The 17188-nt window shown below is 34.9% G+C and overlaps 1 protein-coding gene across 3 annotated transcripts in view; it reads right to left on the bottom strand.

The window, feature by feature from the left end:
• PLXDC2 (plexin domain containing 2) overlaps positions 1-17188 on the bottom strand; it is a 455724-nt gene that overhangs the window by 61868 nt on the left and 376668 nt on the right. For all 3 annotated transcript variants that reach the window (XM_072749365.1, XM_072749364.1, XM_026013595.2), the window contains 3 exons: positions 14539-14599; positions 5935-6085; positions 4484-4522 (listed from right to left, as the gene is read on the bottom strand). In XM_072749365.1, coding sequence (XP_072605466.1) covers positions 4484-4522; positions 5935-6085; positions 14539-14599 — 251 coding nt within the window. The remainder of the gene's footprint in view (positions 1-4483; positions 4523-5934; positions 6086-14538; positions 14600-17188) is intronic.

Below are 17188 nucleotides of genomic sequence, written 5' to 3'. Positions count from 1 at the left end.
TGGTGAGTGTCATTTGGAAGCAACCTAATCAAATGCCAAAGAAGGAATTTAATAGTTATACCTACAATAATATATAATTAGGTCATTCCTTAGAAATGTTACTCCTCTAATAAGTTTTTGCTAGGATTTGGAAACCCAAGGAAGTGATTTTTAAATGTTTGTAATCATTATTCACAGAAATACATATATTTAAAAAACACACTGTAGAAACCCCTTCATGGTAAATTAAACCTGAATTTCTAGAGAAACCTAGAAGCCTGAAAGAATTTTAAATTATATTTGAACATAAACACAGAGTAGCCCTGTAGTTTGGAGAACACATGGCTGTGATCCAGACCACTACTCAGTTACCAGGAAAATCAATGCGTTGTGATTTTGATAGAAATGATAAAATGGAAACTACTGCGTAATCACACAGGAAAACACTTCTAAACACTTAAGTATCATCAGTTATTATAGATAAGGAAAAATAATATAGTAAGAGTAAGTAAAATCCTTTATGGTGGCATTTCCTTTTTTGCAGCTTGATTGTAAGAGATCTGTACTATAAGAGAACAGTAATACTGAGAGTTTGTCAGGACTTGGAGTCTGTATTAAGGAATCTCTATTATTAAATAGAGTCACACTCCAGGTGTGCCACATTCTAGCCAGGTAACATAACCCTTCTGTACCTTCATTTCCTCAGCTATAAAGTGAGAATAATAATAGGATCAGCTCACAGGGGTGTTGCATGAATTAAATTAGGTAAATACATTACAGCATTTAGAACACTGCTAAGGAATATAGTAAACACTCAACACAGACTTCTTTTTCCTCCTCTTTTTCTTTTTATCCTCCTCTTCCTGCAACTATTTTTTTTTCTCCTCCAACTATTTGGAGATAGTTGTATAGCTGGAGATAAAATGCTATCTTTAAATTGGCTCTTCTTTTTTTTAAAGATTTATTTGTTTATTCATGAGACACACACAGAGAGAGGCAGAGACATAGGCAGAGGGAGAAGCAGGCTCTATGCAGGGAGTCCGGTGTGGGACTTGATCCTGGGATTCCAGGATCATGCCCTGAGCCAAAGGCAGACGCTTAACCACTGAGCCACCCAGGGGTCCCTAAATTGGCTCTTCTAAGTTTTTGTATTCCACCATCCACAATCAATCCATGCTATACCTCACCAAGGGGGGTGTACACCCATTAGATACCATTCTCTTTGTTTAGGTTTTTTCACGTTCTTGTCTCCAAAATTGTACATAGGTCTTAAAGTTTCCACTCAACCCTTAAGCCTAATAAAACTTCCCCAACCCAAAAACTAGCCTCAAACTTCTAGAAGCTCTACCTTGTTCTACTCTAAAGGTAGCAGGAAACTCAATTCACAATTGAAGATTCATCAAGAGTGATTTAGTAGACTGGAACTCAGTTTTGGATCCTGTGAATGAGAAACTCTGTTGTGTGCCTTTGGTGACCAGCTGCTCAAAAGTGTTTTCTACTCTTATATCAAAAATGAATGAAAATCTCCTGGAAAGCGAATGTATAATCATGTCAGCTCTGGATTTCACCAGAAAATCAACTATTTTAACCCAAAGAAATGTTCCAGAAAGACTGAAAGCCAAGGTAATCCAATATCTAAAAGCAGCATCATTAGCTTCTAGCTACATACTGACTATTTTGAAAAATGTCACCCTTTTTTTTCCAGAAAAGTACAGACCCTTAAATTAAAATGCTTTTAGAAAAAAAAATAATAAAATGCTTTTACAAACAGCAAATTAAATGAAATTAAATCAAGAAATAAAATGTGCTAAATTTCTTTGCAACAATACATAGCAAATTACAAAAATTTATTAGCTTGCTTTTAAAAAAATTCTCAATAAATGTGAGAAAACATTTACATTAGGCATCCTTTTTCATTATTAGCTCCATCTTGCAAAAATGTTTACCTGGATGGGGAAAGGGAGGACAATTCCGAATTCTGTTTTCAACATGTTTAATCAACTAATCAAGTTAGATTTAAATTGGCAATTCTTCCTTGCATCTTCAAATTCCATAAGATAAAAACAATGAAAGCATGCAATCTTAATGAAGGTGCTATAAAAAGTAATGTGTAATTTCCCTTAAGTACTGTTTTGAAAGAACTTTTTTTTTTTAAAGATTTTATTTATTTACTTGAGAGAGAGAGAGAGAGAGAGAGAGAGAGAGAGAGTGGATCCCAGGACCCAGATATCATGACCTGAGCTGAAGACAAATGCTTAATCGACTGACCCACCGAGGTGCCCTGAAGGAACATTTATCTTAATTCTGGTTAGGTTGGTCTGCTTTGACTGTACTTTTAAAAAAAGTGCTTCATAAACAACCCTATACATGAAATGAGTTCCAGTATTTAGACACAGCTAAAGTCTTATTGCAATATTTTGGAATTCTGGGGGATACATGCTGCATGTTAATGATCTAATTATCATCAGAAAAGTCAACAGTCTATTTCTCTAGGATAACAAAAATGAAAAATGTCTTCCATTTACATCAGGGACTTACTTCACTTGACTTGCCAACATCATAAGGTAGTTCTAACGCACTGCATTAAGAAAATCTTCAAAGTTCTAGGATTCTTTGCTTTGCTGCACTAAACTAAAACTAAGGATTTTCCTTGGAATCATTGGTAATATTTTAGGGAACGATCTCCCAAAGTGTATTTCACAAAACATTAAGTCCACGAGATGAAACTTATAGAAAGGTTTTATGACCAAATTGTCAAGAAATGCCAGATACTAAATCTTTATCATTATTTTGAAGTTTCTTTAGAATATATGCTCCTTTAACGCAGGGGATTTGGCTAAGTTTTGTTCACTTATGATGGCTCCAAGCATGTAACAGTGTCCTGCACTGAGGCATTTGGCAGGAATTAATGAATGAATAAACAAACGAACATTAAAAGTTTTGAACAGGAAAGAAACTTCTTTAATTTCCTTTCATCCAGAGTATCTCATAGCTATTTATTCACATGAATCTTTTGATTTTTCTGTAACCATTACAGAATATTTATTCTAAATATTTAGAAAAAAGAGAAAAGAAAGCATAGAAATGAAACCACTACCCACCTTAAGCATTAAATGTAACAAATATAACAGAGGTCTCTTGGGAACCTCTCCTCCATTTCATTCATGTCATACTATTCTCCCTCAAATAAGGTAATATCTTACTTTGGTGTTTAAAACTTCTGTTCACATGAAGCTAAGTGCATGCTGCTCTGAGAAATTCTGAACTGGGGAACTGTTAAAGTCCTCTCAAATGCTAAGATTTTAACTTATTTCTAGTTTGCATATATGTTGCAAATGGTCATCTGTAAACATCCATTTATATCATTAATAGAATAATAAGTAAGGAATCAATGAAATAAAACATTATGAGACGGACCTAAGGCAATGGATAATTGATGTAATAGTGATTATATGAAGAGGCTAAGCAGCTTATCTTTCAAATGGTTTGATATGAAATTTAAATATACATGTGGTATATATCTTATCATACAGTCACCTAAGGAAACATCAAAGTTTTGAAGTATTTGTTATGTATCCCAGGCTGAGTAATTTAGAAACTATTTCCTACTGTTACTAAAAGAAAAAAAAATCCCTTTAAAAAAAATCTCATTTTGACTTACTTACAAAATCAGCTGGGGCTGCAAAAGTAAAACTGTGTCTAGATTAATGTCACAGTGTGGCCACACTTGCATAAAAGAGGCTGCTAAGAAGAGGATCACCTCGCCTTCTTGAGTTGAATAAACAATTAATGATAAAAAAATCTCTTCTATCAAGATCCAGGAAAGTATGATAGAGAAGCACATATGAGCTAACATAGTTTAATAGAAAAAGAACTACTTTTAAAAATTTAGGCAATATTTTATATTAGGCAATATTCACAGTCTTATTTCGGTAAAACTTTTTTTCCTCCAATTTTCAAGCACCATTATAGTTAGCTGTAAATTGTCTTAGAAAAATGTGAAGTATGTAACCACCTAAATGTTCTTTTTGCATATTTAATTTTTGTCCCTTGCTTCACATAAAAGATAAAAAGGCCTATGAGGTATATTTCCATATTGTTCTATTTCTTAGTTTTATTTATAAAGAATATTGAGTATTCAACTTAAAGGGGAAAAAAATCCATTTGAACCCGATACCTGTGCTGTGTAGGTACTCAAAATACAATTAAACTCAGCAATAGTGCAAAAAAGAAGAGCAACATGTGTGGATAAATTTTCACTTGATAATTGGTCATTGGTGTCCTGCAGTTTTACAGGCAAACACACAGATTCGAATTTCATTCCACCATTGAAACCATGTCAATTTTCAAGGCAAGCATTAAATTCTTCCCATGTTATATATCAAGAGAGATTGAAATACAACCTCACTCTATATTAGAAGCCCACAAATCCTTTTTCATATTTAAACAAATGAAATTAATTAGTATCTAAAGATATTAATAAAAGAAAAATATCAATTCCTACCTCCATTATCTTTTAGATGTAGTGCTATCTTGGTATCATCTGGAAAAGAAATTCAAAGTTATTGTAACAAAAATAATTTTTAATGGTGCATAAATCTGATGACTAGTAATTGTCTACTAATGCCTTTTTATAGCAGGAATAGATTTCAATATCTTAATTTTCAGTGCAATGAGAGCAAAGTGCTAGTTTACATGAGGTAGTACTAAGATTTCTTACTAAGATTGTTAAGATCAAAACCTTAGTAAAGTATTATAAGATTTTTAAGATCTTGGGAAAAGTACAGTTATAATTTTAACTTAAAATGCACTATTTTTAATTTTCTAAAGTAACTTACTGTAATTAAACTCTAGTTATGGCCTTCTTTATTCATTTTAAAAAATAAAGATCAAGAGAATTCCAAATTAACTAGAATAGATCTTTCAATATTTACAAATTTAACTTCAAAAGTTAAATGCTTATTTATTGCTAATAAATATGACCAAAACCATATATGAAAAGACCACGCCCATAATGAACAAAAGGAACAAATCAGCATGCCTTTTTTTTTTATTTTCAGTGATTATATTTTAGTCTAAAGAATAAGATTCAAATTTAAGGGATATTTTCACAGGGTAGGATTCAACTACAGAAATATTTCACAGGCTATATAAACAACCCAAAATAATATGGATTAAAATATAATGTTGGTTTTAAAAGCAATAGAATGTATTTAGAAGCTGTCCTCATATCATTTTATAACTTTATTCCAGTTAACTTTTTCCAATATCCAATTAAATTTCAATTAAAAGCAAAACTTTCAAGTTTAATTTATTATTCAAATGAAAGCAAGGTTTATGACCCTAAATAAGTAAGACCATTTTTCCCCCTCAAAGCTTACTCTTGGCCAACTAGCCTCATTTTTCTCCTTAGGGGTATGACTCAGGATAAAGGCCTATATTTTGGCTGATATACCTTCTTCCCCCAATGAGTTGTGCCTATGTATTCTCTAGTATTTTTGTCTTCCCTGGTAGAGGAAATGTCTTTCAAGACAATTTCTGTGACATACACAGTGCCCCTCTATAGATTATAGACAAACACATTTTATTGTCTGTATTAAGGTAAATATTAGAACTGTGTATAAATAGAATTACCTATTTTCTCCATATGCATTTTGCCTTTCTCTCCTGTGACTGAAATGTTGAATTCAGTTACAATACAATTTAGCAATACAAAAGGACATCTCTATTTCTTTTTTAGGGAGGACAAAGAGCCAGGATCATAGTAAAAGCTAAATCTTAATAAAAGGCACTATATATTAAAAGAATCCCAACACATATTTTTATTCCATAATAATTTTGTCTTTTCCCCTTTAGAAATACAATTTGCCAAAGAATTACTTTCCTTCTAGAGAACTACTCCTGCACATGTCAACTTTTCTTCCCTCAGAAAAAGAGCAAAAATATCTAGAGCACCTTCTGTGGGCAGGCTGGTGGGCAGCTGGGATGTCACTGCTCTTCTGGTGGTCGTTAAGACCCTGAATTTTGTGGTTGTTGCTTGTACAGTTGTGGTGGTTTGAGAAGAACTTTCCATTGGCTCTGTGTTCTCACACATCTTCTCTTTGGACTAATAAGAGAAACAAATGAGAAAACTTAAGAGTGATTGTACATGCATTTAAAAAAGTCACATCAAAGAAGTTGGGTTGTGAAACACAAAAGGCTCTCAGATCAAGATGAGGAAGCAGTTATTTTTGTATAGGGCAGTATTTGTAGATTATAATAATTTACAAAGTATACAAAAGATGAGGAAAAAACTGGATATAGCAAAGCATTTTCACCTTCAGATACTTGGATTACATCATTCCTGCAGTTAACCTCTCACATTACTCTTTATCTTGCCCTACATTTTATACCAATTTATTTATAAAAGACATGATGTCAAGAGGGAGAAGTTCATACAAGAAGAAAATGTGCGCATAAAGAGAAGATTGAAAACACGGTTACTCCACGGATGTGGAGAAAGAACGCAATTCAAACCGGTAATGTTAAATATTAAAAGTTTGGTAAATGCTCCATATTACTTTATTCTTTCAAAAAGAATCCATCACAGGTTCAAAGAATATTTAAAAGTTTTGTTTTCTTTTATGAACTATTCAAAACCAGCCAAGCAAAATATTGAATGGCTCTCCTGTAATCATTTAACTTATTTCTCCCTAGCGGAGCTAGACTGAAGATACCAGGAAAAGATGCATATTTTATTTTTTATTTAGAGCCTGCAAAAATAAATACTCTGACCTTCAGCAGCAACGATCTCCAACACCCAAACTTTTATGGTTTAGAAGCTGCTGTTTGTCCTCACCTCTTTGTTCTTCAAAGGACTCTATCCTGTTGGTAGGTCTTAAGTGGAAGATAACTAGTCTGCACCTGGGCGGTACTCACCTCACTTTTGAAAATTATTACTAAATAAATTCCTTTTTTTAAAAATTAAAAACTTTATCTATTCATGAGAGACACACACACACACACACACAGAGAGAGAGAGAGAGAGAGAGAGAGAGAGAGAGGCAGAGACATAGGCAGAGGGAGAAGCAGGCTCCCTGCGGGAGACCAATGCAGGACTCAATCCCAAGATCTGGAGAGCATGCTCTGAGCGGAAGGCAGACTCAATCACTGAGCCATCGGGCATCCCTAAACCAATTCCGTTCTTAAACTTCTATTGTCCTTAATGAAGTACACTGCACTAATCACTAATTCAGCAAAAGTTCCCGAGATGGCTTCCTTTTTTACTAATGGGATATGATACAGGTTTCTTCCTTACTTCAACTCCCAATATCCTAGGGGTCATTCAATTCTCCAAACATAGGTGCCCACATCTTTTCAGCCCCAGTGGCCAAATGGTCTCCTCGCTAATTCCACATCAGTTATCACCCCCACAGCTGGACCTCATCAGCAGATGGAGATAGTTTTGTTTGAGATCATATATCCAGTTGTCCTCTTTACAGTCTTTCCACATATCTTTTTGCTTCTCCTTTGAATAAACAGGAAGCCCAAGTGCAATGATTTTCACCCTTCAATCTCCTTCCCACCTCACTTCAACCTCTCTTTTCAATTCCTTCAAATATCTTGCCCTGTTTTGCTTGTTTTTCCACAACACCTTTTCAGAAAATCCCCAATACCGAATGGAGTAAAAAAAAAAAAAAAATCTGCCTTTTCCCTGCCTGTAACTAAGCCAGGAGCAGCTGGAGGACAATCACAGAGCCTCCTGACCCCAACTCCGACCACCGTAAATGTACCTCCTGGGCCTCAGCGGGCTTTCCGTGATGCTTGGCAACACTGCCCTGCTTTGCTGGTATCCTCTGCCATCACTGTATCAATTTATTTTTCTTTTCCTTTTGTTTTAAAGATTTTATTTATTCATGAGAGACACACAGAGAGAGAGGCAGAGACACAGGCAGAGGGAGAAACAGGCTCCATGCAGAAAGCCTGATGTGGGACTCGATCGGGGACTCCAGGATCACACCCTGGGCAGAAGGGAGGTGCTCAACCACTGAGCCACCCAGGCATCCCCCTGTCCTATCAATTTCAAATCCTCTCCACTCTACTGAAAACTATAATCCCATAATGCCTCTTCCAGTATTACCCCATGGGCTCACCTTTTATTTCCTTGATAAGAATCATCAGCAAGAACTCTACATTTCTTCACTAATCAGCATCCTTGCTTGAATCTATACCGACCTATCCCTCTTTCTTTCTGTAATAATGGATGGGTCTCAGTATTTATAGCTATTCTCTCTACATCTACTCTGGCCCAATTTAGCCCACTTACTCAGGTATGGTGAGTTTGCTCATTTAATGTCATCCTTTCTCTTCAATGTTTTCAATCTTGAGTTTTCTACTGCCTTGTTCCCATTAGCACTTAAACACACTCAAGCATGCCCAATCTTATTTTAAAAACTCAGTCCTCCTCCTCCTCCACAATGCATCCTGACATTCCTCTACTTTTCCTTCCATTCAGTCATACTTCCAGAGAGATTGGTCTGCCCTGGTCTTCACAGACTCTCATTTCCCCCACTTATGAAAATGTATCCAATACAACCTTATTAAAATTTCTTATGCTGGTGGTTCTAATATCTCCTTATGCACAAAATCATCTTTATTCTCCATATCTCATAGCATGTGACATAGCTGTCCACTTTCTAGTTTTGGGTTCTGTGACACATATTCTCACCAGTTTTCTGATAGCTTTCTATAACTCCTTTATTTCCTTTTAATTTTTGTCTATTATGTGTTCGTAGTTCTTATAGATCTTTCCTGACTAATCTTTTTGCTATATGCATTCTCACTAGCAATTTTCACCATGATTTCAAATTCACATCTTTATGTTGATTTACATAAATCGATACCAACAATACACATCTCTCTCTTGGATTCTGACCCAAATATTCGTCTATTGACTTAACATATGCATGTGGGTGTCACAGACATCTCAAATTCAATACATCTCAAATGGAACTTGCCACATATTATTCTCCCCCTGTGTTTCTATTGTCAAAGACCAGTATTAGCAAACACTCTAATGTTTAAGGTAACATCCTCAACTTGTTTCACTTAGAGCAGTAAAGGCAGATTAAAGACTCTAAATGGTCCTCCTTCTACAAAACAAGTAGATTCTGGATAAAATGAATTTATCATTACTAGGATTTGCAGGAAGCAAAGAAAATCTCCAATGGTACATTTTTTATTGTCTCTCCCCAAAACAAAGCAAAAGCTATGTGCTATAGAGTAAGAGTCTGATACACATTAAGCAAGGTAAAAATGCAGGATTTGCCCAGAGGACAAGAAATGTTAAAACCCAATAGTGCTTCAAGGAGATCAAGCCTTGTGCCAGAAGGAGATGGCTGAGATAAATCTAAACATCTCCTCTCTATATTAAATAGGGATATATGGTATCCCCTAAAACTCTCAGGTTCTCATCAAACATTCTTTGGTGGAAAATACAATCTATTTAGGTCCCAGGGATTACCATGGAATAAGATCAAATAAAAATGCAATCCTAATTAAAGGACACAAAAAGAACAAGAAAACTGACAAAGTTAGCAAAAACAATGAACAACATATTTAAAATACCAAAATCTTAAGATATTGTGGTCATCCAATATAAGATACATAAAAATTATATATTAAATATTTAAAGAAATAAAATTTCAAATTGAACTAGTAACATAGACTAGAAAAATGTCTTGGCAGATTTAATAAAGTATAAACTTTAAATTCTAGAAATGAAAAATACTCTTTTTGACATTATTACTTCAATGAATATGTTTAATAGTGGATTAAACAAGATGAAGACAGAATTAATAAACTGGCAAGTTGATTCAGATATCTTGCCCTGTTTTGCTTGTTTTTCCACAACACCTTTTCAGAAAATCCCTACTGTTGATTTGTTTGATTTAAAGAAACTACTCAGGACAACACAGAGAAATAAGAACATAGATGATATAAAAGAGGAGGTTAAAAGATACAAGGAAGTGATAAGAAGGTCAAGACTATCTCCAAAGAGTCCAAAAGGTGAAAATAAAGAGGATAGAGAAAAGTCTGATTAAATACTACATTACTAAACTTGACACCCAATTGGTTAGAAAACACACATTCTTTTTGAGGACATGTAGATAATTTGCACAAATTGCCCATGTACTATTCCATGAACAAGTTCCAATGAATTTTGAAGATACATATACACAAAAACTAACCAGGAAATAAAAGATTGATTGATTTGGTACCTTAGATTGATAATAGATGTCAACTAAATAAAGTCATGGAGAAAATGAAAAGAGAAGGCAAAATCTGGGGAAGATACATCCAACTGGAGATACCAGCTAAGTAAGAATACAACAAAAATAAATAAAAAGGTATAAAGGATAGTAAGAATCAAAACTTTCATTTTATAAAAAGATTTATTTGTTTATTTGAGAGAGAGAGAAAGCAAAAGTGGGAGGGGGATACCCACCAAACTATTATTATTTCTAGATTATTACTTCCAAAACTCTCATTATTTCTAGGTGATAAGATTGATTATGTAGAGAGCCACCAAGTATCTTGATACATATTTTTAAATTAGTAAGAGAGTTTTATAAGGTGGCTATATATCAGACCTATTATGTCTGTTACATACTATCAATGGATATTTACTGTCTGTAATAAAAAGAGAAAGATAATTACTCAATAGAAAAATCACAAAAAGATATGAAGAGGCATCTCACAGAAAAGGAAAGGCAGAAGGAGATACACAGAAGCCAAAAAGAATATGAAAATACATTCAATTTCTTTGATAATTGGTGAAATGCAAATGAAGTTCCTGATAAGATACCATTTTATACCCATTAGATTTGTAGAAATGAAGAAATCTGACAAAATCAGAGTTGTAGGGATCATGAAATAATGGGAGCCTGTTTGAGTTCCAGCATCGTGCTGGTAGTGGAACATGGATAAACTGGAAATAGTTTGACATTATCTTCCAAATTTGAGCATTTACCTAACTCACAATGACTAATTCCATTTTTAGGAATATTAGAGAAACTTGTGTCCATTTGATTCAGGAGATAAGCATAAGACACTTCTGTCAGAAGAAAAATCTTGAAACAAATGTCCATAAACCAAAGACTGAGTGAAGAAAATATGATTGTGAGAATGTAACCTCTAGTAAGGCAGAGTTTGGTAATTTGCTTTGAATTGTCAATTTTTTTCCCTAACTATTCCATTCTAGTACCTAAAAAAAATGCCTGTGACATCTTGGGCATACAATAAGTATTTGGTAAGTGAAAGAATGGCATATTTTTAAAAAGATTAAAAAATTATTTTTGAACCAGTTAGGGGAAGAGCAGAGCTCTCTGCTACTGAGCCCAGAGCCTGAGGTGGGTCTCGATCTCACGATTCTGAGATCATGACCTGAGCCAAAATCAAGAGTCGGATGCTCAATGGACTGAGACATTCAGGTACCCCGTGAATTAATGGTACATTAATAGCATGGAATATATTGCTATGGAAATTAATAAATCATCATCATGGCACCAATACAGATAAGTGTTAAAAACAAAATTCTGAGTGATAAATTAAAAATTCAGAATAGTTTTGTTTGTTTTGAATAGGGAAGGGCACAGATGCAAAGGAGTAGGAGCTAATAGCCAGTTTCATAGTCCCTGGTAATCTCACTCATATGTTAAGTAGCATGATCACAGGGCTTCGTTTGCTCAATGTGTTTCAGAGTTACATTAATATTATACAGTGTTAAAAAGATTTTTTGAAAGAAAAGGATAAGAGAATTTTAAAACACTTTCAGAGTCTTCATTTCCATTCAGCTACCTGACTACTGATCCATCCCTCCATCTCTTCTGTGGTCACCACTCCCTACCCACTGATTTAGGCCAGATCATCAGCATCTCTGGCCAGGGCTATTACTATAGTCAAGTTACTGGCTTCTCGCCTCATAACCTATTATTCACCCATAGCTGGGTGATTCTTCCAAAAAGCCACGATTAAAATCCTTTCCTTGCTTTTATATTTCAAATTGAGATATAAGATATACATATAGCAATATATTAGTTTCAAGTGCATGACATAATGATATTTCTATACATTGCAAAATGATTACCGCAGTAAGTCTACTTTACATCTGTCATCATAATTACAAAAAGTTTTTTTGTTGTTGTTGTGACGAGAATTTTTAGGATTTACTCTCAGTAATTTTCAAATTATGTGACAAAGTATTATTATCTATAGTCACAATGTTATACATTAAATCCTTAGGACTTATTTATTTTATAACTGGAAGTTTGCACCTTTTGAGCCCCTCCTATAATTTAATTTCTACCCACTCTCACCACTCATCTGTTCTCTATCTATGAGTTTGGGTTTTTTTTTCCTTTGGTTTTTGTTTTGTTTAGATTCCACAAATAAATGAGATCATACAGTATTTGCCTTTTCTATCTGATTTATTTTATTTAGCATAATGCCCTCAAGATCGTTCCATATTGTGACAAATGGCAAGAATTCCTTCTTTTTATGGCTAAATAATATTCCATTGTATGTATATATGTGTGTGTACATTCATACACATACACTACACTTTCTTTATCCATTCATTCATCAGTGGATACCTAGGTTATTTCCATATCTTGGCTATTATAAATAATGCTGCAATCAACATGGGGATGCTGTTATATTTTTGAGTTAGCATTTCATTTTCTTCGGGTAAATACCTGGAAGTGGAATTGCTGGATGATACGATAGTACTATTTTTAGTTTTTGAGGAAACTCCATACTTCCCTTGTCTTTAGGGTAAAGTCCAAACTCCTTCAGCTTGTCATAGTTGGGGCTCTGTTTACCTCACCCATCTCACTTCTCACCACTTCTCTTCTTAGGTCCAGTTATCCTTCATCTCAAATATCTCTTCTTTAAGCAAACCTTCCCTTATGCTACTTACCAACACCACATCCTTAGAGTTAATCTCTGTCCATGTCCTTCTCTAAATATAGCCCTTTGTTCAGTGGTGTATCTACCTGGTGGACAAACTTCTTCCATTTTTACATTATTTATGGTTAGAACAGTTTATAGTAAGTGCTCATATTAGGATTTGCACTCATGGAGTAAATTCATCTCACTGGATCAGAAAGAAAATCTAACTCTAGTTTTAGGCACAGAAGATGGACTGGAGTCAGTGACTTTTAGAAGGACAGAATTGCTCAACACAAAGCCACTAATATTGACAATTTAATTACATAATTAAAAGGGAACACTGAATATTGAAAATACTTGACTCTGAGATCCTTGGGAATAGGGGGTAATTTTTTTTTCTTTGCAATTTTAGTGCTTGGCACATTCCACCAGATATAGTAAACTCTCCACAGATATATTTTGGACAACCTAAAACATTATGGCTTCTTCTCTATTTCCTTGGTTCATGGTGGGCAAGAAAATTAGGATGTCTGAATTACACTCTCGATCTTTACCCAACTATAGCTATTCAATTTCAACATTTTCATTGAGGTAAATATGATTACATGAAAGAAACATCAATCTGAAAACACAACCATCGCTCCAGCAGTATATTTTCACTTTGAATGATGTTGTTCTATAAGTGAAGTGAAATAGATAGATTAGTGTGTATCACTGTAATCTCCCAAACGAATGTCAGAAAGTTGATTAAAGCTGCATTGGCAATACTGCACTTAAAAATCAAGTATATTCTCAAAGATGTTCTTCTAAAGATATTTATAGGACATCATAAATAAGAACTTAGTTTTTAAAAAAGGCTCTAATAACCATTGGTCTCCCAATAGTTTTAAAGAGAGCACTTTCACATGGTTTGCTTTTCCTGAATGAGAAAACTTGTGTAATTGTTAAGAGTTTTCATTGAAAATTCACACCCCAAAACTTAACACAGGCAGAAAAAAACAAATACTTTTCTTTGTGACCCTAATAGGATATGTTCATGGGACCTGAAATGACAGTGTAAATACAATTCACTAGAAAATTTTAAACAGGATAAAATTGCTTCTGCGATTGCATACACCTGCTTAAATCATGTCCTTGCATCGCTGTCTCCATCACCTTTGTCTCAGGGTTATTGTATCCATGTTATACTATTTCTAACTTATTTTACATTAGTTTGCTGCAATCAGTCTTTTCTTCCATACCACTGGTTTTGTAACTCAAGCAAAAAGGATGAACAATGGCTTCCGAGATCTTAGAAAAGCAGTAAGTGTTTAAGAGAATTGCCTTTTGCTTGTAAGATTCAAATTCTGGTTCTATTTCCTAGCCACACACCTAACTCTAATACCCTCAACGCCCCCGTCCCCACCATCTCCCCTCACCTCTCCCTCTTCTCTTAGTCATATGGAGGTGATAACAGCTCCCATGTCCAAGGAAGGGTATGAGACTAAATCGAGATAAACGTGTGGCACATATTAAGGGCTCGATAATTGCTGGATATCTTTGTTAAATTAGATGTCATCTTCATTAAGATGTAGCAACTCTATATGACAGCTTGGTCCCAAGAATCTTGTCATGAGAAAGCACATGTACCTCTTCAGGGCATCCGCTGTCCACCCAGTCCTGCCGATGGCGATCGAATCCACTGGAACATCTTCAGAGATGACACATAGCAGTTCAGAAAAGACAGCAATAGGGTGCAGAGTTGGGGTCGGAGGAGGGTGAAATGAAGAGAAAAAGATTGGTAAGTAGCCAATTCTCAAATTTTCACTTTAGCACAACATAAACTTTCTTTTATAGAACTGCTAATGGGAGTGACAGTGAAATATTTACAATGTGGTGAGTAACAACTCACTCCTTAGGTAGTCATGCTATTAGGATCACTTAGAGCAACAAATTATTCCACTGATGCCCACTACACTGTGCAGAACACCTGGGTCCCCATGCAAACATAAAGCCAATTGTGATCCTATGAAGTTGGTTTTCTTTTTACTCATACTTTTTTTTCTCCTCATCAGAACAAATGGATATAGACAATTTTTTTTGCAGGTATCATATTTTAGGATTTCAGATCTCTATTTATTTTCCTTATTATTATTATTTTTTTAATTTAAGACCCGTAGTCACTCAAACTCTCTATTGTGAAGTAGAAGTTTAACTCAGCAGATTTGGGGTGTTCAAACCCTCACATTCCAAAGAAAAAACTGGCTCTGTCTGGCTCCTGGGAGATAACCTCCAAGCCATTGGGATATCGCACCTGATAAGAGTGTCTTTGTAAATCTTGGGTTTGGGGCTTTGCAAGATAGTTTATGCTAACAAGATGCTTTATGCTGAATGGATGTTTTTATTCATCTGGAGACTGGGGCCAGGCTGAATCAGTTTGACCTCTTGGAGGGGCTGAAGATTAGTGATGAGAACAGTCTTAGAGAAATTCATACTTATCTGCCTGACCCTCAATAAAAACCCTGGACACCAAATCATGGGTAGGCTTCCCTGGTTGGCAACACTTGGTGTGTGTTTTCACGAATTGCTGCTGGGGGACTTAAGTGCTGTCTGTATAACTCCACTGGGAGAAGACAACTGGAAGCTTGTGTTTGGTCTCTTGTGGACTCTACTGTGTGTATGTATTTTTCACCTTTACTGATTTTAATCTGTATCCTTTTGCTATAACAAATGGCAACCTTGAGTATAACAGCTTTTGGGGAGTTCTGTGAGTCCTTCTGGTTAACCAGTGTACCTGAATGTGTTCTTATGAACCCCTAACAGCATTATGCTTAGGTCATCCCTAAAAGGTCTAATTCAGCAAGCACTGGGTTAATAAGATTTTGTTTAGTTCTACTCTCTTCCTTGATTGGAAAAATTTTCTGCCCTCTTTCTCTACCCAGCTATAGTCCATTTATTATTTTAAGACCCAGCAATTATTATCGGAGTCCATCCTGATAATGCTTCATAATTGCTGTGATCACATCTTATTTTACTATTTAACTTTCCCTTTTATATAAAACTTCATGTACTTATGTCTTATTTATGAAACTTGATTGTGAACATTTTAAAGTTAGGGCTGGTATCATATAAAATCATACTTAGTATATCTCACACATAATTTCTGTTCCATGTTGGAAATTCAAAAAATGTTTGCTAGTCTGTTAAAATTAAGGATTTGTATAACTCCTGAATTTTACATCTAGGTATATATTTATATATGGTACATGAATCCATACTGATAAATACTAATATAAATACCTATATGTTGTTCACAATTAATGGAGGTCATTCAACTTTTGCCTTATGTTTTCTTATAGTCTTACTTTGCAACTTTTAAAAAAAAATTTGTTTTGCGATGAATGCGTCTACATGATGACTTTTTCTAAGAATCCTTGCCAGAGATTATGTACCATGGCATGGATGAGCATAATTTAATTCAAGTGGAATGTGAAAACATCTCTACTGTCAACAAAGAAGACTGTATCTATCATTTTGCCTGAACATGATCCATTAGAGCTCTGCTGTTTTATGCCTACCATCTGTGTTGAATAAACTTAAGTGTGGAATAAACATCAGTGTGTGCTCTGGCATCCCAAGTGTGAGAATCCCCAGTTGATCAAGGCCATCATCTCTGGTTACCCAGAGATTCTGACATTTGAAGCCTGTTTAATTCCAGAGTTAGATGGCTGTTCCCTCTTCTCCTTTTTTCCTTTCAAGTTTGTTTAAATATTGAAAAATGTATTGACATTTCCTTTTGCCCTGAGGATATATCAATTTTCTAAAAAAGTATATTTTGGGAGTCACCTGATCACAAGTCATTTTGAGAGCTACAAGTAAATAAATGGAACAGATAATTTTTAAAGAGCAGTTTGTCTTCACTTACTCTATTCCAGATATATTCAGAGTCAGTGGGAATTAATAACCTTTATCTTAATTTAACAAGACAGTACCGTATCTTAAATTTACGGGTCAGTCAAAATGTCATCTTAACTGATTAGTCCTTTAAATTGTTAAATTAGGGCAGCTCAGGTGGCTCAGCGGTTTAGCGCCACCTTCAGCCCAGGGCCTGATCCTGGAGACCTGGGATTGAATCCCACATCAGGGTCCCTGCATGGAGCTTGCTTCTCCTTCTGCCTGTGTCTCTGCCTCTCTTTTTCTGTCTCTGTCTCTGTCTCTCATGAATAAATAAATAAAATCTTAAAAAAATGTTAATCCCAGGAAAAATACAGAAAGTGCATTTTGCTTGATTTATTAAATA

The sequence above is a fragment of the Vulpes vulpes genome, chromosome 2 (assembly GCF_048418805.1).
Source record: "Vulpes vulpes isolate BD-2025 chromosome 2, VulVul3, whole genome shotgun sequence".
NCBI lineage: Eukaryota > Metazoa > Chordata > Mammalia > Carnivora > Canidae > Vulpes > Vulpes vulpes.
This window is presented reverse-complemented; position numbering and strand designations above follow the sequence as displayed.